At 50.3% G+C, this 27,089-nt stretch overlaps 9 protein-coding genes across 9 annotated transcripts; 3 read left to right on the top strand and 6 right to left on the bottom strand.

Annotated features, from left to right (window-relative positions):
• Window positions 1–825: 825 nt before the first annotated feature.
• N7519_000580 (uncharacterized protein) lies at window positions 826–2,714 on the top strand (the record flags this gene model as incomplete). The annotated part of the gene is made up of 3 exons (XM_057287358.1): window positions 826–1,040; window positions 1,110–1,397; window positions 1,463–2,714. The coding sequence occupies 3 exons, from the start codon at window positions 826–828 to the stop codon at window positions 2,712–2,714; spliced, it is 1,755 nt and encodes a 584-aa protein (XP_057153441.1).
• A 181-nt stretch (window positions 2,715–2,895) lies between these two features.
• On the bottom strand, window positions 2,896–4,604 carry N7519_000579 (arylsulfotransferase family protein; the record flags this gene model as incomplete). Its single annotated transcript, XM_057287357.1, has 4 exons — window positions 2,896–2,948; window positions 3,037–3,362; window positions 3,400–3,710; window positions 3,771–4,604. 4 exons carry the CDS (start codon window positions 4,602–4,604, stop codon window positions 2,896–2,898), a joined length of 1,524 nt encoding a protein of 507 aa, XP_057153440.1.
• Window positions 4,605–5,648: 1,044 nt separating this feature from the next.
• On the bottom strand, window positions 5,649–6,392 carry N7519_000578 (GNAT family N-acetyltransferase; the record flags this gene model as incomplete). The annotated part of the gene is made up of 2 exons (XM_057287356.1): window positions 5,649–5,950; window positions 6,002–6,392. 2 exons carry the CDS (start codon window positions 6,390–6,392, stop codon window positions 5,649–5,651), a joined length of 693 nt encoding a protein of 230 aa, XP_057153439.1.
• A 344-nt stretch (window positions 6,393–6,736) lies between these two features.
• N7519_000577 (uncharacterized protein) lies at window positions 6,737–8,156 on the top strand (the record flags this gene model as incomplete). Its single annotated transcript, XM_057287355.1, has 4 exons — window positions 6,737–6,932; window positions 6,989–7,339; window positions 7,392–8,054; window positions 8,101–8,156. The coding sequence occupies 4 exons, from the start codon at window positions 6,737–6,739 to the stop codon at window positions 8,154–8,156; spliced, it is 1,266 nt and encodes a 421-aa protein (XP_057153438.1).
• A 139-nt stretch (window positions 8,157–8,295) lies between these two features.
• On the bottom strand, window positions 8,296–12,368 carry N7519_000576 (ABC transporter ATP-binding protein; the record flags this gene model as incomplete). Its single annotated transcript, XM_057287354.1, has 4 exons — window positions 8,296–8,521; window positions 8,547–11,310; window positions 11,369–12,287; window positions 12,336–12,368. 4 exons carry the CDS (start codon window positions 12,366–12,368, stop codon window positions 8,296–8,298), a joined length of 3,942 nt encoding a protein of 1,313 aa, XP_057153437.1.
• A 639-nt stretch (window positions 12,369–13,007) lies between these two features.
• N7519_000575 (GNAT family N-acetyltransferase) lies at window positions 13,008–14,389 on the bottom strand (the record flags this gene model as incomplete). The annotated part of the gene is made up of 2 exons (XM_057287353.1): window positions 13,008–13,370; window positions 13,424–14,389. The coding sequence occupies 2 exons, from the start codon at window positions 14,387–14,389 to the stop codon at window positions 13,008–13,010; spliced, it is 1,329 nt and encodes a 442-aa protein (XP_057153436.1).
• An 876-nt stretch (window positions 14,390–15,265) lies between these two features.
• N7519_000574 (uncharacterized protein) lies at window positions 15,266–20,963 on the top strand (the record flags this gene model as incomplete). Its single annotated transcript, XM_057287352.1, has 3 exons — window positions 15,266–15,619; window positions 15,668–17,016; window positions 17,087–20,963. The coding sequence occupies 3 exons, from the start codon at window positions 15,266–15,268 to the stop codon at window positions 20,961–20,963; spliced, it is 5,580 nt and encodes a 1,859-aa protein (XP_057153435.1).
• Window positions 20,964–21,585: 622 nt separating this feature from the next.
• On the bottom strand, window positions 21,586–22,707 carry N7519_000573 (uncharacterized protein; the record flags this gene model as incomplete). Its single annotated transcript, XM_057287351.1, has 1 exon — window positions 21,586–22,707. One exon carries the CDS (start codon window positions 22,705–22,707, stop codon window positions 21,586–21,588), a length of 1,122 nt encoding a protein of 373 aa, XP_057153434.1.
• Window positions 22,708–24,248: 1,541 nt separating this feature from the next.
• On the bottom strand, window positions 24,249–25,916 carry N7519_000572 (uncharacterized protein; the record flags this gene model as incomplete). Its single annotated transcript, XM_057287350.1, has 1 exon — window positions 24,249–25,916. One exon carries the CDS (start codon window positions 25,914–25,916, stop codon window positions 24,249–24,251), a length of 1,668 nt encoding a protein of 555 aa, XP_057153433.1.
• Window positions 25,917–27,089: the final 1,173 nt, after the last annotated feature.

The raw sequence follows: 27,089 nt of genomic DNA, 5'->3' as shown, positions 1-27,089 counted from the left end.
GAAAAGAAACATAAAGGCATCATGTTACCTGACTTTCATGAGAGTGAGACAACTGTGGGGTGTTGAATCCAAAACAACTACTTGTTAGCTTAGTACACTATTTCTTAGGGCTGCAGGGTTGTAAAAGCGACGCCAGCCAAAATAGGGAACTATCACCCGACAAGGAAAAAAAAGCTTGCGCCGGATATATCTTGCACCGTATATATGTAGTCATGAAGCGGAAAACGCGGAATCATTTAATATAAACGTTTGGCATGTCACTAATATCACTAATAATGGAGAGAAACCAAAAATGCCGCGGAAAACGCTGTAAAGCTCAAATACAGGTAATTTTGAAGCTCCGAGTGATTTATTTAATACCGTAAAAACCGAAGACAGAAAAATACCATTAAAACCGTAAACAGCCCAGGAAGAAAAACGCCACTGTCCAGGCATTGTTCGCCGAAACTGTCTTCTGAATGATAAAAAGTCCAGGAAAAAACGAGCTTAGAATGGGCTGATCCAGACAAACCGAAGTGGCATGAGTGCAGCCGAGCCCCAGGACCAAATTTATTGGACCAGGAAGCTCCTTAGCAAGGCTGATGGATCCATCTTATCAACGGTTATGTACGCCAAGGAGGCCGGCCCCGACTAATCAATCTCTCTATGGAAATTATTCCTTACGGGCACTTTACCCGACACTTTCCTTGAGACAATGTACTCATTGGTGCAGAATCTTCCTTGTTACCGATATCGGATAATGCATACTACCTGGTATATATTAGGGTATATAAGCTCACTGATCGGCACTTTTTAGCCAAGCTTCGAAGCATAGAGTCTCTCGCCATGGCATCCAAGGAGACGCAGATCGCTCAGGCGACGGCTACTGATGTTACCTATCCCACTGAGAAAGCGCCAGAGACAGCTCAGCCACCGGCGTATACGGCTGATGGCAATTCAGACCAAGAGTCTCTCGATCAAGAGGCTCAGGCTGGTGTGAAGGGAGTCCAGGCCGCGGCCGTCGTGTGGACTAAGTCTCATATGATCCTGGCATATGTGATGTGAGTATCTCTTCATGATCCAACGTTTATATCTATTCAAATACTGACTCTGACTGTCCTCCTGCGAAGCATTTGGTTTATCTACTTTGTCACCTCCATCCAGGAGGTCGTCATCCGTTCCCTAAACCCCTACGTGACCAGTGCATTCCAGCTCCACTCTTTGACGGCTGCCACGAGTATCATGGCCAATATCATTGGAGGCTTGAGTAAAATCCCCCTGGCAAAGATCTTGGACTCGTGGGGTCGGCCTCAGGGTATGTCTTTGATGTTGCTCATTTGGGTTGTGGGTTTCATCATGATGGCGGGCTGCAACAACGTTCAGACATACGCGGCCGCCCAGGTTTTCTCATCCGTGGGGTATGATATCCATATTCTTGCCAAATATTTTCCCAACTGCCCAGCTAATTCGCGACAAATTCTAGATCCCAAGGAGTCAGCTATTGTTTGACCGTTTTCATTTCGGACACCTCTTCGTTGAAGAACCGAGCCCTCATGTTGTCGTATGCAACCTCGCCATACATCATCACCACCTGGATCGGAGGACCAATTGCCCAGAGTGTCCTCGGAGGCCCTGGCTGGCGATGGGGATTCGGAATCTTCACCATCATTGTTCCGGTTGTGGTGGCTCCTCTGTGTCTTCTGTTCTTCTGGAATCAGCGAAAGGCCAAAAAGATGGGCTTGCTCGCACCCAGCCGTGGTCCTCTCACCTTGTCTACAATCAAGCAGTACTGCATTGAGGTCGACTTGATTGGAATCATTCTCCTGGCGGGCGGAATGGCCCTGTTCCTTCTTCCATTCAGTCTCTGGTCATACCAAAAGGATCAATGGCGCTCGGCGATGATCATTTGCATGATCGTTTTTGGAGGCCTTTTGCTCATCGCATTCGCTCTCTACGAGCGATTCTGGGCTCCAGTGACCTTCATCCCGTTCAACCTACTTATGGACCGAACTGTCTTCTTCGGTGGATTGATGTTCATCTTCGAGTTTTTCAACTCGATGGTCTGGGGTAGTTACTTCGGATCCATGCTCCAGGTCGTCTGGGGCCTGGATGTCACCGAAGCCAGCTATGTCCAAGCCATCTACAGAGTGGGATCTTGTCTCTTTTGTCTGCTCGTTGGTTTCCTGATCCGCTGGACTGGTCGCTTCAAATGGCTGGCCGTTTACTTCTCCTTCCCGCTTATGATTCTGGGCGTTGGACTGATGATCAAGTTCCGCCAGCCCGATGCGGGTATTGGATATATCTGTATGACTCAAATCTTCGTTGCCTTCGCTGGTGGAACCACTGTTATCTGCGGCGAGCTTGCTATGATGGCGCCTTCGGATCACCAGCACATCGCTGTTATCCTTGCCATGCTGAACCTGTTCGGTAGTATTGGCAGTGCTATTGGGTCAACTGTGTCTGCCGCTATCTGGACCAGTGAGTTCCCCAAGGCGCTGGCTAAATACGTGCCGGCAGAGGTGAATGTAGCAAAGGTCTATTCGGACATCACCGCCCAGCTGTCGTATGAGTGGGGCAGCCCGGCTCGGAATGCCATTGCTCACGCTTATGGAGATGCGCAGCGTTATATGCTGATTACCAGTGTTTGTATGCTGGTAGTTGCCTGGGGATGTTCTGGTATGTGGAGAGATATCAAGGTTAAGGATCTTAAGCAGGTCAAGGGACGCGTGATCTAAGTTGATGTGGCGTTGATGGAAAAGTGTGAAGCCGGCAGATGAAGGTCGTGATCAGATCGAAGCTAGTGGGAGTCAGTGTGTAATAATGTTTCTCTACTTAGTTTGTCATACGATTAATGTCTACTATATACTGAAGAGTATATCATCTCTTTCTACACTTTGGCTCACTTAAAACAATAGTTCAATGTTTAGGGGACTTCTGTACACCATCCTTTAGAAAATCAAAGTGGTATTCTATTAAGATTAGTACAGTCGAGCTCTCTCTTTGTCTATTCTTACTAAAATTACAACACAGAAATCCCAATACCTACCTAACACCGACCCTTTACGGGTACGACTTTGGAAACCCCTTTCTCAATCCCCAGGCCATGAGCTTCTACTTGAACATATCCAATCTTCCCTTTGATGCTCGCCACGGTCTCAAACCCTGTCTTCCGTACAGCTGCGACCGGACTCAGGTCTGAGGCATTAGCGCCTCCGAAGACCTTCCACATTTTATGCTCAGTAGCTCCGTTCCAACTCATATAAACATTGGTCTTGTTACGACCCTGCTCAATGCAAGAAAACACATCGGGGAGAGTCTTGGGGACGCCGACCCAGGGTGAGCGAATAGGCACGGTAACTTGCGACGACAGCATCGAGTCCAAACTGCGCAGTCATGACACAAGTCCCGTTGGAGTTGTACTCCTTGACCTTAGGGTTCGATCCATAGCCCATTATGGCATGGTTTCCAGGCAGCAGTTGTGTGTTTCCTTGAGAAGTCGAGAATATCTCATCGCGTGGGTCGTGGAGAGTCTGGACAAGGGAGACCTCACGAGTGGCTAGATTGACGTTCATCAGTATGCCTTCAGTGTGGTGAGTTCCGTTCTGGACATCAGAGTTGGCATTGTCGAAGATGCTGAGCATGAATCCATCCTCGGTCTCGTCGTGGATGCGGGCGTCGTGTTGGTAGCTGAATTTGATTCCGTTGAGATTGAAGTCGCCGCCAGTTTGACCCTATTGTAGATTTTGAGTATGTGAAATATACGTGGGACACTTGAAGGAGCTTGAATTCACCTGTAGCGTCCAGCCAACCGATCCATCCTTCGCAATCTTAAATAGCGAACAGTAGTAGCGAGAGGAAATGATGTAGGTTCCATCTTGGAACTTGTCCACGGAGTTGATGTGGAAGTAGCCATAGGGATAGCTGCTGTTGCGTCCCCAGTCATTGATTGGGTAGAAAGGCTGTACGTGTTCCAAGGGGATCTGATCAATGTGGTCCAGAGCGCTCCAGCGGAAAAGTATCTCGTTGGTCTTGACGTCAATCTCATAGAAGAGCGAGTCAGCGATCCAGCCATTCTTGGGGCCTCCCACAGAACTGAGATCAGCCTGGGTAACATTGTAACCTGTAACCAGCATTGTTCCATCCGGCGTCATCGTGTTCTCGTGCATGTCAATCCAAGATACAAAGGATGAGCTGTCAATGCTGCCCAAAGCCTTGTAATTGTCGTTTGTCACAGAGACATTGTAGATGCTCTGGTAGGACTCATCCAAAACTTGAATAATGCCGTATCCCCAACCAAAGGGCTCCGGGACTCCAAGGCCGTTGAAGTACGTCAGGACAGGCTTCCCATCCAGCTTCTGTACTCGGAAACCCTTCAGGTCACCGCGCGGGCTTTGCCAGACAAGCTCGTTCTTGTCCGACATAATAAACACGCTGTACTGATGCGCGTCCCATGATTGATCGAAGAAGAGGTATCCGGGGCTGGTAGGGCCGGATTTCGAGATCTTGAGACTCGGAGGTTCGTAAGGGCTGGACTTGAAGGTTTGCCAGGGCCAAGTGGTGTTCTCGGCCACAGCAAGGGTAGCTTGGAGCCCACAAAGGGCGGCAAAGGCGGAAGAAAGATGCATGGCAGGATGGACTTCCCTGCAAGAGTGGACTACTGGTTCTTTTGTCCCCTGGATGTCTCAAACTCAAATATATGAACAGAATTGTTCGGAAATCCCCCGTGTTTAGCCGATGTCGGTCAGCCAAATTGCTCCCTGATGTGAGGGATTTAATATTTTCCAAGATTTACCTACGAGACGATACTCGGTTCCAGAGCACCGAAGAATTCAGATAGTTCAGATCCATGGATCCAGGGGATTTGCGGGCCATCTGATAAAAAATCCTTGATCAGATAAGATCGGCGGCTCCACATCTGTATTTCCATACGATACAATAGTGTGTTTATTATTACCTGTATTTCATGGTATCAGTAAAGTTACTAGTTAACGCCACCAGGGACTGATCAGCACTTTTCGAGTTGGTTCTCATATACGGAGTACCCCAACCCCACATGGATGCGCACAAAACTGCCCCTCGATTACGGAGTACTCCGGACTTCGCATTCCAGTATTCCGTGGTGGGATAGATTTCTACCGGAGTAGGAGTCATGGGGAAAGGCAGCACTACAATGTGGTAAAGAGTAAGTCTCCCCTTCCTGTTTTGTGCCGTCATTCCAAGATGCTTGGCTCGGTAGGAATAATTGATTGATAAAAGGTTCCAAGGTTTTAATTTGATTGATAAAAATGTTTTAGATTGATAAAATTTTTTCACAACAACTTGAATTCACCGAGAACACGCCAAGTCTTGGCTCTAACTCTATGTTCCGCTTAGGCCTCCGAGTAATTTCTGCGGTGGACTCCTTACCACCCCTGAGAAGGGATGACCAGTCTCTCGTCTGATGGTTTACCGGAAGAGGTCGGAGTTCTCGCTCATTCGGTAAGTTTAACTTCCGGGTCATATTTTACACACCGTGGGCTAGGAACATACGTAAATGCGATTAAGTGTTCGAGGAACATTAGAGATTCTCTTGGCGTCGAAAAATGAAAATATGTCATGGCATCCGGCATGTGGCCGATCGTGCCTTGCATTGATTGTCTAAGAAAGGTCCGTAGATATCTAAATGTAGTTTATACAGAGGAAGTCTTGCCCTCCGCCCATTCCTCGAACGTCATGTTTCCAGCAGATGTGGGCATTTTTGCCATGAGTGGTGCTCGAACCTCTTTGTCGACCCTGGTAATTTCGGGCTTGAACACGATTCCTTCCGAGAGAGTCTGGAAGCCAAGTTTTTTATACAAGGGAACTCCTTCCACAGTTGACTCAAGGTACACCGGCAAATTCAGCTGTTCTGCCACGTTCATCCCCCATTGCATAAGCTGTGCTCCGACGCCTTTACCCTGGTAGTCTGGATGCACTGCAACTGTGTGGCAGTCTATCGCGGGGTCAACATACGGCCATCATCAAAGGATCAGTAGCGACTCACAAACATGCTTCTTAGGCCCAATCCACTTCTCCCTCTTTTCCCAGAGCTGTTCCAAGAACCCTTCGGCACGCGCGCGCTGGTCACCCTCCAGCCATCCAATCCACGGCTTCTGGCGCTCTTCGGCAGTTCTTTCGCGCCAGTAGACTTGCCATGTTGCCATGCCGGCGATTTTACCGGTGTCGGTGTCAATGCATTGGAAAGTGTGCTCCGTGCTCAATCCTTTCCAATATTCAAGAGTTCCTTCGGTGTGGACTTTACGGAAAGCCTCATCGTTGATATCGGTTCCTGGGTAGATGAGGTCCAGGATCAATTGGCCTTTGAAAGCCGCAAACCAGACATCGTAGATGGCCCGGATATCGGGGAGAGTGGCGGGGACAACAACGAAGCCCATATTGAATATAAAAAAGAAAGTATAATCACTATTGAGGAATAGTTCAGAAAGAGTTGAAGAGAGTAGCAGTGTACCTACCTAGGCAGGTATGGTATTAAGAGCATGTGTATTCAAACAAATCATAACTTCTTGGCGCCAAGTGTCCCGAAGTCGGATCTGATAAGACAAGGTTTCATTAAACTTACATACCTGCGTAATTGGGACCGTATTTTCTCCGGGTATTGAGACATTCAACCTGTTGATCAGTTGCTCGGGTGGAATTGCCGGCTCCTAGTTTGACTTCTTTTCTTTTTCCCATCCCAACTCCCCCCGATTATTACCAAAAGCCCATACCGATCGCCGCCATGCCTGGTCTCGAAGAACAGCCGCCATTCAAGGTTCTCATTGTCGGAGGGTCTTATTCCGGGTTGGCCGCAACTCTGAACCTGATTGATCTGTGTCATGGGCGGAAATGTCGATTCAACCTGGATGAGAAAGAGCAGGGCCCCGCGCACACGATTCCTGTGCAAGTTACCATCGTGGATGAGCGCGATGGCTATTGTATGTGATCTTGCTCATGGAATTTGGAAGTATGTCACTGACAGTGATTATTTTAGACCATCTGATCGGTCTGCCTCTGGCTATGGCTTCCAATGCCGATGCGAGCACATTCTGGAAAAAGTTCGACGATATTCCCGCCCTCCAGTCCCCGGATATCAATCACATTCAAGGACGAGTAGACTCGATAGACTGCAAGTCCCGGATCGCGCGCATCCGCCAGAATACTGCGAATGATGGGCACAAGATTATCGAAGAAAAATACGACTTTATGGTCGCGTGCTCGGGCTTGCGACGAGAGTGGCCTAGTGCGCCCAAGTCTTTGACTCGGGAGGCATATCTTGCCGAAACAGCAGAATCTGTGCAGACTATCGAAGAAGCTTCAGCAGGTGTTGTTGTTATTGGAGGCGGTATGTGGCATTCTCTTCTTGCACTTGAGTTATACTAATTGGTTTGTTGCAGGTGCTGTTGGTATCGAGATCGCCGCCGAGATCAAGATGGTCCAACCCGAGGCAAAGGTGACCCTCGTTCACTCTCGGCAACAGCTTCTCTCCTCCGAGGACCTTCCCGATGAGTTCAAAGACAAGACACTTGAAATGCTCAAAGAGTCCGGGGTCGAAGTGGTGATGGGTGCACGCGTCCAGGACACAGTTCGCGGTGACGAGTCCGCTCCGGCGAAGTACATGCTCAAGCTCTCAGATGGCCGGGAGCTCGCTGCCGATCATGTAATCAACGCCGTGTCACGGTTCGCACCAACATCCTCATATCTTCCCAAGGAAGCCTGTGATGCCGAGGGATATGTCCGTATCACGCCCGGTCTTCAATTTTCCGCAGATGTTCCGAACAAGAAATATCACTACGCTGCTGGTGATATTGTCGCCTGGTCTGGTATTAAGCGTGGTGGTCAGGCGATGCACCAGGCGCATTTCGCAGTTTTCAACATCCACCAGCAGATGTTGGCAGAGCGGTACAACACGGAACCCAAGTTTGTCGAGTTGGTTGAGGTAGCTCCAATGATGGCTTTGGCTCTTGGAAAAACTGCTGTTGGGTACTTCCCAGCTATGGGACTGTCCTCGGGCGACGAGATCCGGAATATGTTCTTCAATGATGATCTAGGATATGAAAGTAAGTTGACGAGCTCCCGCCAGATTGATTGAGCTAACAAAAGCAGTCTGTTGGAAATGGATGCGTTTGGGAGAAAGCAACCGAGTAAATGTTCCAAGTTGATAGAAAAGTCATGAAACGATATGTATTTATGTAGTACGAGATGTCTATCATAGAAGAATGAGATTAAACAATATATATCTATATCGAAAACAGAAGGGAAAAAAAAGCCAGCTATGTACTTTTGTCTATGGAAGAACATTTATCCATCCACTGTCTGGTTCAGGGCATTGACCCTGTAAGTCTCACTCCGCTCGATCAGTTGGGCGTGAGTGCCTTGCTCAACACAACGGCCATCCTCAATCAAGAAAATGACATCCGCCTTGCGGATCGTGTACAAACGATGAGCAATCGCTATCACAGTCATGTTTTTGGCTGCCTTCTCCAACCCATCCTGAAGCAGTCGCTCAGACTCCGCATCCAAAGCACTGGTCGACTCGTCTCAGGAGCAACAGCTTTGGCTTTCTAATCAGCGCCCGCGCGATAGCCAATCGCTGCTTCTGACCTCCGGAGAGACGATCACCATTTGGCCCGCAGTGTGTATCGTATCCCTCGGGAAGCTGCGCAATGACGTCGTGGATATTGGCTAATTTGCATGCTTCTTCCAACTCGTCTTGCGTAACTTCGTGACCAGGTCGTGCGCCAAGAGCAAGATTGAAGCGAATAGTTCCTTCAAACATAACGCTCTGCTGTGGTACGTATGCAATGTTGTCACGGAATGAGATATCACCGTAGGCAACGTCTCGGCCGTCAACATGGATGGTACCGGATTCAGGGGAGTAGAGGCGCTCAACAAGTGAAATGATGGTCGATTTTCCAGCACCACTGGGTCCGACCAAAGCGGCAAACTGGCCTGGCTTGACGTCTATATCCAAACCATGAAGCACGCGGGTGTCTGGGCGTGCGGGATACGCAAAGTGGACTTGCTTGAGGGAGACACTGATGCCATTGCGAGTGTCATCGACCTTCTCGCGGGCGTTTGCCGTGGATTCGACATCGCTCGTAGACTGCAAAAGCTTGCTAGGCAGGAGTTCGATAGGGGCTGACAGTTTCTTCGTGGTGCCCAGGTCTAGCAGATTCAACAACCGGCGCGTGGCCTGGAAGGCACGCGAGACATCAGGGGCCAGGGCAAACATCTGTCCCCACAGCTGTGAGCTGACGAGCAGCGCTAGCTGGACGATGAAGAACTGTGTCTGACTATAATATCCTGCAATGATGTTTTTCGCTCCCCACCAGTATGCCAGGCCATATAAGAAGTTGCTGAGACCGTATCCGATGGCAAGCCAGATATTGGCCCAGGCACTTTGGCGGGTGATTTCCCTCATGGGTGCCGCTAATGAGCGACGGTATGTTCCCATAATCTCGTCTTCCACGGAGAGAGACATGACGGTCTTGATCGAGTTGACAGCCTCCACTGTAATTCCCACTGACCGAGCAAAAGCCTCCAGGTGGCGCTCTTCAAACTGTGCCAGTGAGGTAACTCGCATCCAGCCAGCAGCCAGCAGCAAAGGTACCACAGCAAGGCAGACGATGGCGATGCGCCACGCGATAATGTGCGACATGATGATGGCAGCGAATAGGTTGATGAGAATAGACAAAATTGTGCAAACCACGGAGCCCGTCAGGCCTGCAAGAGCATTACTGTCCTTAGTGATCAAGGAAAGCAGCAATGAAGGGTTGCGGTCGTTGGATTCATGCCATTGGAGATCCTGCTCAAGGATGGCTCGGAGTGAAAGAACTCGCACTTTGTAAATAACATTCTCTGCCATCCAACCGAAGAGAGACCAGCTGAAGAAGTTTGCAAAGAATTCAATGATGGCGAGGACAAAGAACATGAGACCGTAGAATTCTCCAGCGTCGCGGATATTCTGAGGCTCCTCACAGCCACTCAGTTTACCCACGACATTACCAAAGATGACTGCCGAAGCGCAGTATGTGCCGCCGATGACAACAGCGCCAGTCACTGCGAGAACCAGAACAAATGAATACGGTCGGAACATAGAGCCCAGGGAGCCGACTGTTGAGGCAAATGACCTGTTTGTGTCGACAACACCGCCGGTTTCTTTGGGCTTGGACTCTTGGGTAGCAGGGGTATCGACCGTATCTTCTTTATCGGGGACATCATCAGTCACGGAAAGATTGGGTTCGACCTTTTCTGTGATTTGAGTCACAGGCGATGCCGATCGAGTGGATGTTCCCTCTTGAGAATTGTCGACATTAAGGTTCTGAAGGCGAATCAGCTCTGCGTAGGCACCATTGGCTGCCAGTAGCTCGGTATGAGTGCCTTGTTCAACAAGCTTTCCTTGTCTCATGACGATGATGTTATCCGCATTCCTGATGGTAGATAGACGGTGCGCAATGGTAATAACAGTCCGGCCCACGGCCACACTCTCTAAGGCTCTTTGGATGCGCATTTCTGTCGCGGAGTCCAAGGATGCTGTGGCCTCGTCGAGAATGAGAATCCGCGGATCTTTCACCAAGGCTCGGGCCAAAGAGATACGCTGCTTCTGTCCGCCACTGATTAGGTTCCCGCTGGAACCAACCGAAGTACCGTAGCCTTCTTGAAGCTTCTCAATAAACACGTTGGCATCAGCGAGCTTTGTGGCACTTTCGACCAAGTCCACCACCTCTCGCGCCTGGTCACCGTGTTCTAGAGCGGCGACCGAGAGGGCCTGGCCCTCCCTCACAGCGGCAGCAATTTCAATCAGCGCGGTGCCAGTCAGGATCGGTTGAAGATGAGCGTGTGCAGGGGAATTGATCAGGCCTAAGGCAATGTTCTCAAAGATTGATCGATCAAGAAGACATGGCTCTTGTTGGACAAGACTGATATGGCTCCTCAATGCACGCACATTCAGATCTTTGACATCATGTCCATCCAACATAACAGTTCCCTCGGTAGCATCGTAGAATCTTGTTGCTAAGCCGGCAACAGTAGACTTTCCACTTCCGGACAAGCCGACGATGGCAGTCTGTTTACCGGCAGGGCAGGAAAGCGACAGGTTTTGAAGGACTGGCTTATCTGGGCGGGAAGGGAAACAGAACGAAACATCGCGCAACTCCACATGGCCCTTGACCTCGGGCAATACTTCTCCAACATCCTTCGAAGTGCCATCAATTGCGGACGAGTGGTCGATATCAGCCTTCAATTTTGTGAAGGCAACCGAGGCGGCGTCGAAGCTTTGGATGAAAGGTGCCACTGTACTCAGGATCAAGGACGCTGAGAGATAGAGATAGTCAGCGATAGGTCAAATCAAAACATGAATATAAATACTTACCATCCACAAGAATAAAGATCACGGTGTATGTTGCTCCGACTGTCATGCCGCTATCATTGGACTCTACAGAATCCGCAATCTTCGTAGAGCCCTGCCAGAAGGCCAATGCATTGGCCGAGAAAGCAATAAAGTAAAGCAAACCGGCCTGAGTGGCTGTGGCAATTGACTTGCGAATTCCGGCAATCCTTCCAGGGTTCAAAAACTCGATGAACTTCTCCTCAAGCCGCGCGTTGGCCGAAAAAGCATGAACCACCATAGTGTTGGAAAATGCTTCCAGTGCAACTGAGGATGCCTTGGTCATGCTCTCCAGTGCGCGACCAAAATACTTTTGCACAAAATACCCTCCCAACAGAGACATGATCAAGTAAGCAGGAGTCAGGGAGACCAACATTCCAGCCAACTCGGGATCCTTGATGAAAGCCACGACGTACGCGGTGACGAAGAAGGCCAGACTGTTGATCACAATGCCGACCTTTTCGGACGTTCCTTGTTGCACGGTGGTGATGTCACCTGTAATTCTTGAAGACGCCTCGCCAGCCGGGAGGTTGTCGAAGAAGGCCACATCCTGGCGGAGGAGGGCTTTGAAATATTTCTCGCGCAGACGCTGAGCCAATCTCTCGCCAGTCAGATTCCAACTAAACACATAAATATAGATCAAAAAGAGGTAGGCGATGCCGATGTAGACAATCATCAAGACTTTCTCGTTAATACCAGCTTGGTATGCGTCGCCATTGCTGTCGTTGACATTGCAGGTCGTCGAGTTCATTTGATCCACCAATTGACCGAACACAATTGACATGATCGGAAAAGGTATTCCGGAGGCAATTGCGGAGACAAGGCCGAGCACAAGGAGTGCGATATCTGATCTGCTGGGTTCGCCATAGACAAACAGGCGGAAGAAGACAGCTCTGTCCCTCCACTTTGACGAATTAGCTTAAGAACCCCTAAGGATGTAGGAGAAACATACGCTGCGCTTCTGCGCTGGTGCATCTTCGGCCATAGTAAAAATTATCTATGGGCGTGAACAGATGAGAAGGAAGATCATTTTGTTATTTTATCCCAAAGCTAAAAGAGAAATCCAAGAGCTCCACTCGCATGACTTACCAAGAATTTTACCGTGAAAAGCCGACGTCGGACAATACGTAAGATTGGACTCCTTATCAGATCGACTAGTAAGTAAAACCGCCAAGAGCCAAGGATGTAAGAATGTAAGAATGGATGTATTTTTGATGGTATTTTTCGTTTTGGTCTTGGAGGGTCTTGGGGGTGGGCCTACGGTTGGGCTTGGACCCGAGAATGGTCATACTATACGCTCCGAGCAAATTTACCAATTTCCAATGACGATGATCTATCTCAATTGTGTGTCTTTTGTTCCGACATGGCGCACCTCAGGGACAGCTCGGTTATTGCGGATATTTTACTTTTTAGGGCAAATTGGGGTCAATACCACTACCAAACTCAAAACACCGGACGCATCCCGAATCTGATTAGATTACATATGTACGCTTGGTCCTCGTGAAGAAATTTTCCTTGGCATTGCTGGAGAGGTTTAATATACCCGAGGTTTTTCTCCCAGACGATCATAACATATGCATATGCACAATACAATCACATCATATTTCACATTTTGTAACTAGTTTTACAACTTCAATGAGCGGAAGGGATTGCGGTCGAGAGTGTCAGACCCGTCAAATCGCAGCGGCGCCACATGGAAAAACTTCTCCCTGCTACCAAGAATGAGCGCCGACCGTTTATGTGGCAGATCAACCAGCTTGGCCAGGTTCATGCCCGTAGCGTGGTCGTAGGTCAAAGGAGCCAGGTTTGAGTATTTGGGCTCTCCAGTCACATACTCCGTACGGGGATCATCCAGGAAGATGTAATGCATCAATCCAGACCACCACGCAATGGTGCGGTGCGGGCCTCGGAAACGCTCATCACCGACTAGCGAATGGCGGCCCCTGTCCCAGTCACCAGCATCGTAGTACGCACCGAGATGGTCCTCCTGTGATTTAAATTAGCCATGGTCAGGTTACCGGGAACAAATAGAAACCATACCTTCGCCCAATATATCTCATGATAGGAAAAGAAAGTGTCGTTGAACTTGGCTAGCACAGCGATCTGGTGCGGATCCTCCTGGATTTTGCGCAAGTATTCGCGGTGTTGCTCCAAAGTTCCAGTTTCGTTCCACCCCTGAGCGACTCGAGGGTCATTCTGCCACTTATTGAACAGCCCCAGGTGTTCCTCGTTTGTGTAGTCAAGCGCATAGACTGAGAAAAACTCGTCCAAGTGTGGAATGTAGCGACTGTAGATGCGAGAGCCGGGGGATGGTTTAGGTGGTCGTACCGGGTGAAGGGCGTGCACTCGACGCTCGGGGAAACCAGTGGTGACGGTGTGTTGGCGTGGTCGGCAAGGGTATTCACTCAACGGCTTGCGCATATAGCTGTAAATCCCCGGGTCGGACACCCACGCTGGACGGGTGCCAAAAGGTGAGCCAGCTCCTTGCCAGAAGCTACTGCGGGAAAAGACAAGCTGTCCGAGGTGGTTAGTGGTGGTTGGGATGGGCTTTCCTGGCGCAGCAGATGGCTCGGGATGCGCGATGGCCAATCCCACGCCTTCTAGCTCGCGTGCAAGTATCTCACTCCCAGTACCAGACAGCACACCACGGAATATCTCGAACTCGCTTCGCAGGGTCTCAATAGCATACACCACATTCCAGACCTGGCCCACCGTCGGCGTGTCCGACCCTTCCCATGTAATATAGGTAACTGGACTTCTCTGTGCACGTGCCCAGGGTGAGTTGTTTCCTTCCTCTGGAGTGGAAGAAGGGTTGGGTTGGGCCAAATCTGTGAACTTCAACGACGCGTGGTCCAATGGCTTTGGGGGTGGTATGCCTTCATCTCCGCGAGGAGCTCTCAGCAGCTGGAACTTGCGGAGATTCCGGTCGGTAGATACGACGTGCAATTCATAAGTTGTCTTGTACGGCTCCGGTAGCCGCACCAGGGGGAGAGTACTCGAAGACATGACTATGATGATGATGATGCTACCAACTCGGAACAGGAGCACGAAGGAATAAGTAACCAGTTATGCAACGTCGGCATGGACCACCTTATCCTCGGTATACTCCGGCTCGGGGGATTTGTTTACGATGTTAGGAATTGATCATCCTTGTCTGTGTCCACCAGGCAGCGGTCCACTAGGCATAGGAATCAGGAAACAGATACCTTGGCTGCAACCAAAGACCATCCGTGTAAGTACGCTGCTTGGCGCAGACTAGTAACGACAGGGGGAGTCAATCCAGGTCCCATACATGTTTGAGACGAGAGTTTCCAAGGTTCGTAACAATCACCAACGTAATCAATCTGCGGATATCCGATGTCGCAGCCAATCTAATCAATCTTTCAGTCGGAAACTTGCGAATCTCCGAAAAAGGTAACGTTGAAGAGGATGATCATGATAATGACGACAGTAACCTCCCAAACAACTCTCGGAAATTTCGAATATGACTGTCAGAGCTCTGATCGGCGCTCTACATTAAGTTTTTAGCGCCTGGGTCCAGGTGGCAGTGCTTAGCGTTCGATCTTGGCGGGTCTTGGCGGGTCTTGGGACCCTGTTGTATTGGTATGGCTCGGTATGTATGGTATGTATGGTAATGTACGTTATAACCATACAGATATCCCCCACTACAGGTATACAACGTATTTGGTTCAAGTATACGGATCCATTGCAACATTGGCAATGAGGTCTCGGCACCTGCTCGGATTGTTTCTGCCCGTTGTGGCTCTTGCAAGATGCCAAGTCCGTCACTGACGATCTGCATCAGATAATTTAATCAGATCGTTGCTTCATAGTCCCCGCGCCCTAGAGACACTTTCCTTAATACTACTTTTTCCCAAGAACATGGGTGAATACGTCGAGCCCAGTGCGTCCCCTTGGGTGGGCGAGGAGTTGACAAAGCCAAATGATGCTGGCTGGTCCGACTGTATGACCCTGCCCACTCTTTCGGATATAAAACACGAGGAAATTATTGCTCTGGCTTGGGTCCTCCTTCTCTTTCGCGGGACAGTGCACAGTGAGGATGGAGGCTTTTCCTGGTTGAAAGAGGGCAGTCTCCAGGGAGGTCCCATCTCCGATGTGATTGAGGGGGAAGGCAGCTCGCTGCGATCTGCTTTGGAAGCTATCCGAAGGCGGGGTCAATTTGACGGGGAATTTTCGGACACACTCTTGTTTCGAAATGCCTCCCTTGAGAATGAAGTAAGTAGATCCAAACTCATGGCTAGCACCAGTTTTTAACTCGATTAGTGGACGTTTGCGCTAGAAGCAAAGCTCGCGCATGGTGTTGTGCATGTTCGCGGAACTCCTCAGTCCCCGACAGCCACGCAGCCTGTCGAAGCGGTCCTACCTCATATCCTCGCCGACATCATTCTTTCAATTGCCAATAACCTCGATCAGTCTGTTGCCGAGGCCGTCCGCATTGGACGACAAGAGCTGTCACAATTATGGAAGTGGAACGGGACAATGCCCCCCACCATCGACCAATGCATCCAAGATATAATCAGTGAACAAGCGCAAAGTCGACTCGATCGTCCCGCAGTTGTGTCCTGGGATGGAGAGATGACCTATAGACAGCTAGAAGAGCGCTCAACAAATCTGGCTAGACACCTTGTTGATCTGGGACTGCAAATTGGCAAGGCTGTTCCGCTCTGCTTTGAAAAGTCCATGTGGACAATTGTTGGTGTCCTCGCAGTCATGAAGGCTGGCGGTGCGCTGGTTCTCATGGATCCCAGCCAGCCAGAGGGACGACTGAGCACCATCGCCAGCGAGGTTGAGGCTGGTTTTATCTTGACCTCGGAGGCGCAGGCGGCACTAGGTGCGCGCATTGTCCCGGGAGGAAAGCAAGTTATTGTTGGCCCACTGAACGATGAGGCCGAATTTAAATCGCTCTCTGTGGACCTACCTGTGGTCCCAGCGTCGTCAACTCTTTACATCCAGTTCACCTCCGGCAGTACTGGCAAGCCCAAGGGTGTGGTCATCTCTCACTCCAACTATACTAGCGGTGCACTACCTCGCGCCGAGGCAGTCGGATACAAAGAACACTCGCGAGTGCTTGACTTCCCCTCGTACGCATTCGACGTCAGCGTTGACTGTATGCTGTGCACTTTGGCCAACGGAGGTTGCATTTGTGTGCCCTCAGAAGACCAGCGAGTCAACGATCTCAGTGGCGCTATTCGTAAGCTGAACGTGAACATGGCACACATGACGCCATCGGTCGCGCGTGTCTTGGCGCCTGATATAATGCCCTCGTTGGAGGTCATCGGCCTTGGTGGCGAGGCAATCTCCGCTAGTGATGCGGCCGAATGGGGCCAGAAGACGAAAATCGTGATCGCATATGGCCCATCAGAGTGCACTGTTGGCTGCACAATCAATAATGACATCCCTCCTGGTCGATCGTACACTAGTATCGGACAGGGAGTCGGAGGCACGACATGGGTGGTAGATCCATCCAATCATGACCGATTGATGCCTATCGGCACTGTGGGAGAACTTCTTATCGAAGGCCCCGTGGTCGGTGATGGATATCTCAATAATCCAGAGAAAACCGCCGAGGTCTTCATCGAGGACCCAGCATGGCTGGTTGAGGGTGGGGGAATGTACCAGGTCGCAAGGGCCGTCTCTACAAGACTGGTGACCTGGTAAATATGACCCCGATGCCTCGGGTAGTGTTGTTTTCATCGGCCGTGCCGATCAACAAGTGAAGCTGCGCGGTCAGCGCGTGGAACTGGGAGAAATTGAGCACCACGTCCGAAATTATTTCCCCGCTGGAGCAAGTGTTGCAGCGGAAGTGATCTTCCCCGGAGGAAAGAAAGCTGATGCCACACTGATTGTCTTCGTGGCGGAGGAAAAGAGTGAAACGACGGGCACAACCAGCGAGATCACCTCATTTTCGAGTTCATTCCAAAAGCTGATCGCTGGTATTGACGATGTTCTTGCGACAAACCTGCCCCGGTATATGATCCCCGCCGCATATATCCCACTCAATCAGATGCCACTCCTGGTGTCGCTCAAGACAGACCGGAAGCAGCTGCGGGCTCTCGGGAATGACTTGACAAGGAGACATATTGCAGAGTTTAGATCGTCCACCGTTGTCAAAATAGCACCCCGGACAGAGATGGAGCGTAAGCTTCACGGCCTGTGGTTGAAACTATTTGGTGATGAAACAGATATCGGAGTCAATGACCACTTCTTCAGCCTCGGCGGTGACTCGTTGAAAGCCATGAGGTTGGTGGCTGCTGCACGAGAGCAGTCTCTTGCTATTCAAGTCACTGATATTTTCCAATCACCTATCCTCGAGAACCTGGCCCTCAGAGTGAAAGAGGTGGAGAACAAAGGTCCACTGGATGTTCCCCCATTTTCGCTGCTTCCAGCAAGTTGGGAGGCCGATGCTGCACGGGTCGAAGCGGCTTCGTTGTGCAACTTGGATCCTAGCGAGGTTGAAGATGTGTATCCCTGTACACCTCTCCAAGAAGCTCTCATGGCCCTCTCCGCTAAGTATACGGATGCCTATGTCGCGCAGAGAGTCATTGAACTTCAGGATATTCAAACCGCCAAACGACTCAAATCTGCTTTTGAGCAAGTCTCAGCAGAATGTGCGATCCTGCGGACAAGAATTGCCCAAGTTCCACGCCGCGGTCTCATGCAGATCGTCGTACAGGCAAACACTCCATGGCTCAACAGCTCCAACTTGGCAGAGTATCTGAGTAGCGACACACTCAAGGGGATGTCTCTGGGCACTGAGCTTGCTCGTTTTGCTATTGTGGACGACGAGACATCTGGCAAAACCTACATCGTCCTGAGCATTCACCATGCACTTTACGATGGTTGGTCAATGCCTTTGGTAGTTGACCGAGTGAATCGCGCCTACCGCGGTGAGAGTATTGGCAGCCCAGCACCGTTCAAGAACTTCATCAAGTGGCTTGGTGAAACCGACCGATCCTCCACGGAGAAATTTTGGGAAACTCAACTCGAGGGCGCTACATCGCTGCAATTCCCTCCCATTCCATACACTGGGTATCAGGCGCGTGCCGATTCTCTGCTAGAACATTACGTCAATCTGCCCCGGGCTTCTTCGAGCTCCACAACGAGCATCGCGACCGCTATTCGAGGTGCTTGGGGTCTGTTGGCCGCGCATTACACATCTTCTGATGACATCGTATTTGGAGAGACCATGACCGGTCGCACAGCTCCCGTGGCAGCTGTAGAGGAGATCGAGGGCCCGATGATCACCACTGTCCCGGTTCGAGTTTGCATCGATCGCAAGGCTCGAGCATCAAGCTACCTCCAGCAGATCCATGATCAAACAGTTGATCGCATTCCTCACGAACACATGGGTCTGCAGCACATTCGACGCCTGAACGCCGATGCTCGAGAGGCCTGTGAATTGCGCACAGGTATTGTAATTCATCCGACGATTGAGGAAGTCGAGCCCTCTTCGAAAGAAGAGCCAGCCACCGCATTTGTTCCAACCAGCGAGGCAGAGGCCGCTCGTGAAGCGTTGAAATTCAACTCATACGCCCTTATGCTTGTCTTCACCGTTGATACAAAGGGCTTCCTTGTCATGGCCAGCTTCGATTCAAAGACCATCGATATCCCTCAGATGGATCAAGCGCTTAAACAATTTGATCGGCTGGTGCAGCAGATTCTCGAGGATCCGACCCAGAAAATCCAGCACATCTTCGATTCCACAATTGAGACGGATGTTACAGAGCAATGCCGTCTGGCCAAGATTGGTCCAGCCAGCCTCCCTACTGAGGAGGTTTACTCGGCTGCCACATCTACTTGGATCGTTAACCCAAATGACCATGAGTGTCTTGTACCACCTGGTGGAGTGGGTGAGCTGCTTGTGGAAAGAGAAGGTGAAGTGGCTTCCGGCAACCCAGTTGCCAATCCAACCTGGTGCAAGCAACCGACGAAGCTGTACACGACAAACCAGCTGGCGAAGTATACCAATGATGGCTCTGTTATCATCCTTCGTGCGAAGGACGCACAGATTGGTCAGCTCCAACCCCGAAACAAAAAGCTTAATGGTGGTGCAGCCATAACGACGGTCACGCAGCAAAAGCTCCAACGTGTCTGGAGCCAGGTCTTGGATATCCCCTGCGAGGATATCCTTTTGGATGACAGCTTCTTCGATTTGGGAGGTGACTCCATTCGTGCTATGAAGTTGGTCTCGGAGGCCCGTATGGATGGCCTTCAGCTAACTGTAACTACGATCTTTGATCACCGGTCTCTGTTTGACATGGCCGAACACGCAGTGGAGGCCCAGCCAGCCGTCGCCACGGCTCAGGATTATGCACCATTCAGCTCACTCAACGTGACCGACGTAGATGCATTCATCAACAAGATGACCCCATTGCTTGCTCAGCCTGATTGGAAGATCGTGGATGCATATCCAAGTCGCCCGCTTCAGGAGATCGCAGTCCAAGGAACTGTCCAGCTGCCTCGGTACTCTATGCGATACGAACTTTTCTACATGGACACCGAGGTGGACCGCACTCAGTTGTTCCAAAGTTGCCAGGAACTTGTTTCTCGGAATGAAATCCTTCGAACTGTGTTCGTGGAACACGAGGGTGTCTCATTGGGAGTGGTTGTCGATAACCTTCCCTGCCAGTTCGTCGAATACGAGATTGAAAGTGATGTGGAAAAGTTCAGCCAGAAACTCTGCGACGTTGATGTCCAGTCACGCATTCCTCTCGGATCACCATTCTTGAAATTCCTCTTCGTTCGGCACGTTGACGGGCCCAGCAGCCTGATCATGCGCATCTCCCACGCCCAATACGACGAGATCTGTCTTCCGATTCTGCTGCAGCAGCTATCGGCATTGTATGAGGGACGACCAGTGCCGAAGAGTCTGCCATTCTCGTCGTACGTCGGCCATGTGACTCGCACTAATCTGCCAGCCAGCATCCCGTACTGGCGTGATCTCCTTCAAGGGTCATCTATGACACGGATCCAGCCCGATATCCCTGTCGTATCTGCCGCTCACTTCGCCATCTCCAAGGATGTCAATATAGCCGCGCGACCACGGGAGATCACAGTCGCAACCCTCCCTACGGCGGCTTGGGCGCTGTGTCTTGCGCGACGCCTCTCCCTTGACGATGTCACTTTCGGCGAGGTGGTGAGTGGTCGCAACATTGACCTCCCCAACGCTGACTCGATTGTTGGACCATCGTGGCAGTATGTACCGGTGCGGGTGAAGTTTGGAAAGGAATGGACAGCCATGGATCTTTTGCAGCTTGTCCAGCGACAACATCTTGAGAGCGCTCAGTACGAAGGAATCGGTCTGAAGGAAATTGTCAAGGACTGCACTGACTGGCCGGAGACGGTTGATTGGTTTGATTCGGTCGTGCACCAGGACGTTGAGCACGTTGAGGACCTATCTTTCATGGCGGCCAGTAGCCGTATGCAGACTATCTACCCGCATTTCGAGCCATTGCGGGAGATCAAGGTGCAGGCATTCCCCAAGGGGGGACTCTGTGCATCGAAATTGTCACTGTTGAGTCGTGGTCGGACTTTGCTGTGTCTTTGTTGGATGAGATGATCGACACTGTTGGGCAGTTGGTGAATCAGGTCGATTCCAGGATTTTATAGATGGGGTATCTTCCTTTGGTTACTAGATTTTAGATTCCTTTATTCCTATTTGTTAATTACAAAGTTTTGGACTTGATTTAGTTGGGAAAATGCAGTACTTCAGTGAAGAGTTGATACATCATGCTTCGAGAGGTTCAATAGAATGAGTGCACTAATTGGGTGAATGGTCTGGGTCACTCATCTTGGTGTAAGGTGTATTTAAGCTAACATATTATATAATTTTAGCACTACGTTAGCTTTCTTATATCAGTTAGATCCAAAATGGTAGAGTCGTACTGTCTCGCAAGTGATAAGGTACGTATGTAGCCCTAGTTGATCAGACAGGCACTCCAAGCCCCAGCCGACCTCACGAACCTTCACCTTGGTAGATCCCAAGAACATATCTATGAACACAAGGTTATAGGCTGTAAAACTCGCATTTTCCGTGTCAGAATTGTAGAGACCAAGTCCAGATCCGCCCCAAGATAAAGACAAAAAAAAGTCCAGTTTGATTGCAAAATAAATCTACCAAGAGACGCCGTCAATATAAGACCTGAGCAATGGATGCTAAGGCTGAGGTAATGGCCTAAGGCCTACTCTTGGACTCGTCGCTTCCTCCAAGTCAAGAAGACAACATAAAACTTCTCCGTATCTGCGTCGACCTGAGGGTTCCCAATATTGATGTCGCTATTTGTGCCCATGTCAGACCGAGGATCAAATGGCAACAAAGCCGGGGCCGCAGGAATCGGCTCCTGTTCCTGCCCAGATTCAGATTCCGACCCGGCCTCAGTATCAACCGGCCGTGCAGGCCTCTGCCTTTGCAGCTCCGCCTCTTTGGCCCCAATCCAAGTATATGCTCTCTTTGACGTGGGTTCAGCGACCAGATACAAGCCCTTGTCAGCCTGCATGGGAAACTTCCACTCGAGAGCCTGTTGTGTGATGGCATCTAGCTGGTCCCTCTTCCGCATGATCGTCTCAAACTCGATTACCAGTTCCTCCAGACAGGGAAGAGAGCTGAATTGGTTCCCCCACGACCGAGCTGCGGCGTGTGGAGAAACGGCCTTGCCCATATCGGCTGCGTGAGTTCTCCCGGGTCGGAACGGATCGATGCCCAGGGGATCATTGTTCTCCCAGTACCACCAGTCCGTGTGGCGAAACGTGATGGTCATCTTCTTCGGCGCGATCCTGCACTCCCCTCGCGAACTGCGTCCGTCATCGCCTATTTTGAGCCCGTCCCATATCTGTGACCAATGATTGTCCTCTAGGAAATACTGCTGGGTGAACAAATGTAGATGCTGTACCTGAGCCCGCTGCTTCGGGGTCATCTTGCGAAAATAATTCACCGGCGACGAGGCATCGTTGACATGCGGTGGAGATCGATAGAACCAGAAAGTATGCTCGTTTACTGCCGGTGGGAGGAGGGACGCCTCGGCGTAGACTTGCTGACATGTCTGGAGGAGGGCAGTCTGGATGCGCTTAGGCTGCTTGTAGCCGGGCCGGTAGTAGAAAGCGTTTTGCTTATAGAGGGAGCGAGAACTGTCGTCTGTGAGAACATCCTCGGACTCAAGCGCAAGCGTATAAATTCGATTGCGGATCTCGGCGGGCAAGACAGTAAATAAGGGGGATGTCAATGGGGCTGCAGGTAGAGATGGGACAAGGTCCTGGAGGGTCTCCGATCTCACAACATGACGCTTTTTTAGTCGACTCGAATGCATATTGTGCGTAGAGGTATTAGCACCTAGGTATGTAGAGGAGGATAACTTCTGATTTATATATACACCATAGGAAAATCCCCGCCTGAGCTGGATGGTTCAGCTTTCGCCTTTTTAGCCCGCAAACGCCTGAGGTAACACTTCATTTGCCACCTGAACAAAAAAAAAAGCAATGAGCTTGTTTCGATTGGGAAACGTACTGGGTGGTCTCATGGGTGCCTAGAAATGTGTCAGAGCTGAGCCGCAATGTCTCCAGGATTTATATTAGGCAGTCGCTGTCAAAAGAAGCTATCCGGACTAATTTCCGCAATTGGACCGGTGCCATTTTTCCACTTCACTTCGAACGTCGAATATTTTGTTTCTTTACTTCAATTGGAAGGGGAAGCTCTTCCTGGCGAACAAGGCAGACATCACGGGATTATCGCCTGATCCTTGAGGCATAAAGAGTAACCACGTGACCATTCTCGCAGTAGTGAACCGTACTAAGCCTAATATGGTAACATATTCAATTCCAAGGTTTCCCTGCTGTCTACAGAATTCAACTTTGCCCTGACTTCCATGTCGTGATGGCTTCAGTCTAGTACTGGTATATCATTTGTATTGCCTTCATATTTCACTCTTTTATGTCCGGTTTCTCGCAGAATCTCCTTGGTTTTTTCTGGGGGATGACACCCTGACCACATCACGCCGGCCAACCCAACGAGCAGCTGAGTGCACGACTAGAGCCCAACACGACGCAGTCTTAAACCCCAAGCTGAACTCGACTCGAAATCATATGACATGTTGACTGGGAGCGAGCCAGTATTTGCCTAGCTTACATTAAACGCAAGCGCGAGATACAATATATGATCCGAGATTTAACGGACGGTGACAGGCTCTTCTACTCATGTCCCTACGACTGAAGTGGCACTGAAGCATCCAAAACTGCGGAAACCAAGGTAAAAGGAAAACGCAAGTAGGGGAAAGAGAACGGATCTCTCCTTGGGATTCATCTCGCTTGCTAAGCGGATATCAACGAACCTGCTCTTGATGGAATTACACTGCTTCATCTCACGGTCTCAAAAGGCCTAGCCGCCAATATTCGAGCCAGAGAGCTGCTTTTGAAAGACGTGAATGCAAGAACAATCAGGACCAAGGGTAATACAATGAGAACTGGGACGAGCACATAGAGGCCAACAAATGCGAAGAGGGTGGTATGGATAACGTACTTTACAACAGACAGAGGCGGGCGATGACTCTTCTTGATTTCGAGACTGCAGTGGAAGTTGAAGGCATACCCACGTTCCTACTATGTACCTCGTACACTTCTAAAGGTTTTGGATATGAAAGAGTGATGGCGAGGCATCGCACGAAATTGCACGTACACGGGTTAAGAGTCAATAGATTCTATTAAACTTTTTCATTGATGGACCTGACTCTGGTATAAACAAAGAGACGAAGATCTCATAAATAGCTAAAATTAAAGACCGGAATGTAGGTCGTATCGTATGTCGTGGCTGGCTCAGAATAAAAGGAAAAAGGCAAAATACATCATTTTTCATGAATCATGAATCGAAGATTGGCCCGTAGGCTGGAATCCCTTGTGATTCAAACTCGTACACAATATTTTGAGTCATCTTGGGGTTGCTGATCACAAAGACAGCCTCCGCTTGGAATTCCTTGACTTGCTGTCGCACGACGGGAAGCATGTCAACACGGCCATCACGACTGGTATCGAAGATAATCGGGTCCGGACCCATCTGATGGACGAGATCAAGAACGTCCTGGCCATAAGTCTTGAGCGGGTCACGTGTTTGCCAAATGACCTTGATCAAGGGCCGCTTTTTGTCGCCTAGGAATCCGAGACAGGGTCCTATTCCGGACCCAGTAGTGACTATGATAATGCGATTGAACATACGTAGACCGTATCCGACGCCACGCATCAGCGACCCTCGCTTCCATAAGTGGGTTGGTGGTTCACGGATGGTGTCAGCCGTCCAATCTCCTGCTTTGGACACCACGATGGACCAGCTCCTCTTATGTCCGTGGCCCTTCACAAATGGCTTCTTGCGCGATGCGTTCCTGGCAACTGGCTTCACATCAGCTGGAATGGGATCCGGGAAGCCAGCGAAACTGTGCCAGTCGCGCAGAGGATGCTTTGAGACTTGGACACCTTTTGCGAAACTGATCGGGGTGAAATCGAAGGATAGTCGTACGGCATGATTAGAGAGCGGCTCGGCCTTTACCGGAACCCTCCGCAACAGCAGCCACGGATGGGCGACGGCGAGGATAGCGACGATTAACAACCAAAATGCCGGAAGAGTGACGAGGGCATGGCCAAGAGAGTGCTTCTCTGCTCTGCCCACTTCATGAGCAAATATCATGACCAGAGCCACGAACAGAGCCAGAATCAGCCATGAGGTGAATCGGTGCGTGAGCTCAAAGTGATCATGCATTTTCCTGCGGAAGGTCGGGTACGCCACGACTATCATCACGAAGAGTAGGACAAGAATGACGTAGGCGACGGCGATCGGCGCCGCTGAGAAACCAGCATCTGTTACTGTGCTGATGGGAGAATTCGTCCAATAGATCTGTGACACCATGGCAACAAATCCAATATACCACACCAAAGATGCAGTTCCACAGCCACTGTGGACACCGCCGTAGTGGGCTGCCTTAGCGCATCTGCGGCGCAAAGACAGGGGTGCACTTCGCGGAATCGAGCATACCGCCCTATAGATGGCATTGACCATCATCGGGTGTCGAGCAAGACCGCACGCCACCAGATTTACAGCTGTCGCATTCACAAGTGCCAGAAGTCGCCGATCAGAGATCATCACGTAGAGAAAAACTGCGAGATTTGCGCAAAATACGACAGTGAAGAGCCGTCGATACACGGTAAACATGGCATATCTGAAGCGCGAAAACCGCTTCCGTCGGGGCTCTGTGTGCTGAGCCTCCAGGTCAGTCACATCGGGAGACTCGTGGCCATTCGATGAGATCGGGATCTCCTTGGAAGCGTCGTTGTTGTCAGTGACCTTTTCGAGATCTGGGTCAATGGCCAAGTCATCGTCTATGACAATGATCTGTTCAGAATCTGGGGCAATGGCCATGTCATTGTCTACGACAATGGTCTGTTCATGATCCGGGCCAGTGGGCATGTCATGATCTACGACAATGGCCTTTGCCGGGGGTGCCGGCATGCATAGATCGTTCTTCTCAGCGTCCGCCATAGCTGGAGGTAACAAGACGGAAGAGGGAGAAGGAAGGAGAGGAATTGGAGACCAGGATGTTTAATTTGAAATTAATTTTTTTTTTTTTTCATGTGGAAGACTAAAAGACGCCTTACACATTTTAGTGCGATTGGGGGTTTACCTAGGAAACTCAAGGAAACTCACTGGCGGAATCCCACAGATCCCGAGCTTGCAAAGGAACAGAGGAATGGATCCATGAGAAGGGCTCCACGGTGTGGAGATACCCTATGTTGTACAGACATATGGAGTCCATCGAGTCCAAAGTACGGAGGAGCATGTCGATAGTGGCTCGCCTTGCTTTGACCAGGTGGGAACGTGGACGGTCCAGCCCAAGATCCACCTACGGAGTAGGAACTCCGTACCCCTCAGTGTGTAGCTACTTCAAAGCCTTTCCATTTAGGGCTCTGTTAATTTGATAAAATTCGGAGTACCTCGGTCGATGTAATTGGACAGCCGCCGATCTTAGTAGATCCGATACCACCCGGCCACCAACAGTGCATAAACATAATCGAGGTGGGTTTTTTGCTTCGAGCTGGCACATAACCTAAAATTGAGATCAGAGAAGACAAAACCAATATTTAAAGAATCGGAATGGGCGGTGGAACCTGTAAAAGGTACATAGTTAGGCAAGCGAGGTTCATCACCTTGCTTCATAAGTGGCATGTACATACCTATTATACCATCCCTGCAGCCGCAAGGGAGACCATGCAGCACACAAGGTTTGTTAACAGGGCAACGTGTCCACGGGTACGGAGTACTTCGTACTCCGTACGGAGTCCACGTTCCTTGTTCTCATTCAGGGGGCGGTCCGTCTCGACAGTGTAGAGCAAGAGGTCCCCACCCGAACCCGCACCACGGGATCCCAAACTCGGTCTTTTTGTTGATCAACCCGATCGAGAAGTGTCGATCCAGTTCCCGATGTGTCAAAACTCGGTCCTCAGTGGAGCCATCCGTGGACCCGTGGACGAGAAGCTGTTCGTCGCGTTTGGTCCCCCTCAGTACATTGTAATGGCGTATCCCAGCATGAATATTGCATTCTGCATGATCCTGCAATCTGTACAGCGGGGCTATCCGCCATGCAATATGCGAATCGCTCCAAGGATAAAGATAAACGGCTGGATTATCATGTGAGTTTGATGACGGGACCCACTT

Source organism: Penicillium mononematosum (assembly GCF_028829835.1).
Source record: "Penicillium mononematosum strain IBT 11891 chromosome Unknown utg000001l:1.0-4488741.0:1.0-4491989.0, whole genome shotgun sequence".
NCBI classification, from domain to species: domain Eukaryota; kingdom Fungi; phylum Ascomycota; class Eurotiomycetes; order Eurotiales; family Aspergillaceae; genus Penicillium; species Penicillium mononematosum.
The sequence above is the reverse complement of the archived record's forward strand: the minus strand, read 5'-3'. Positions and strand labels throughout refer to the sequence as shown.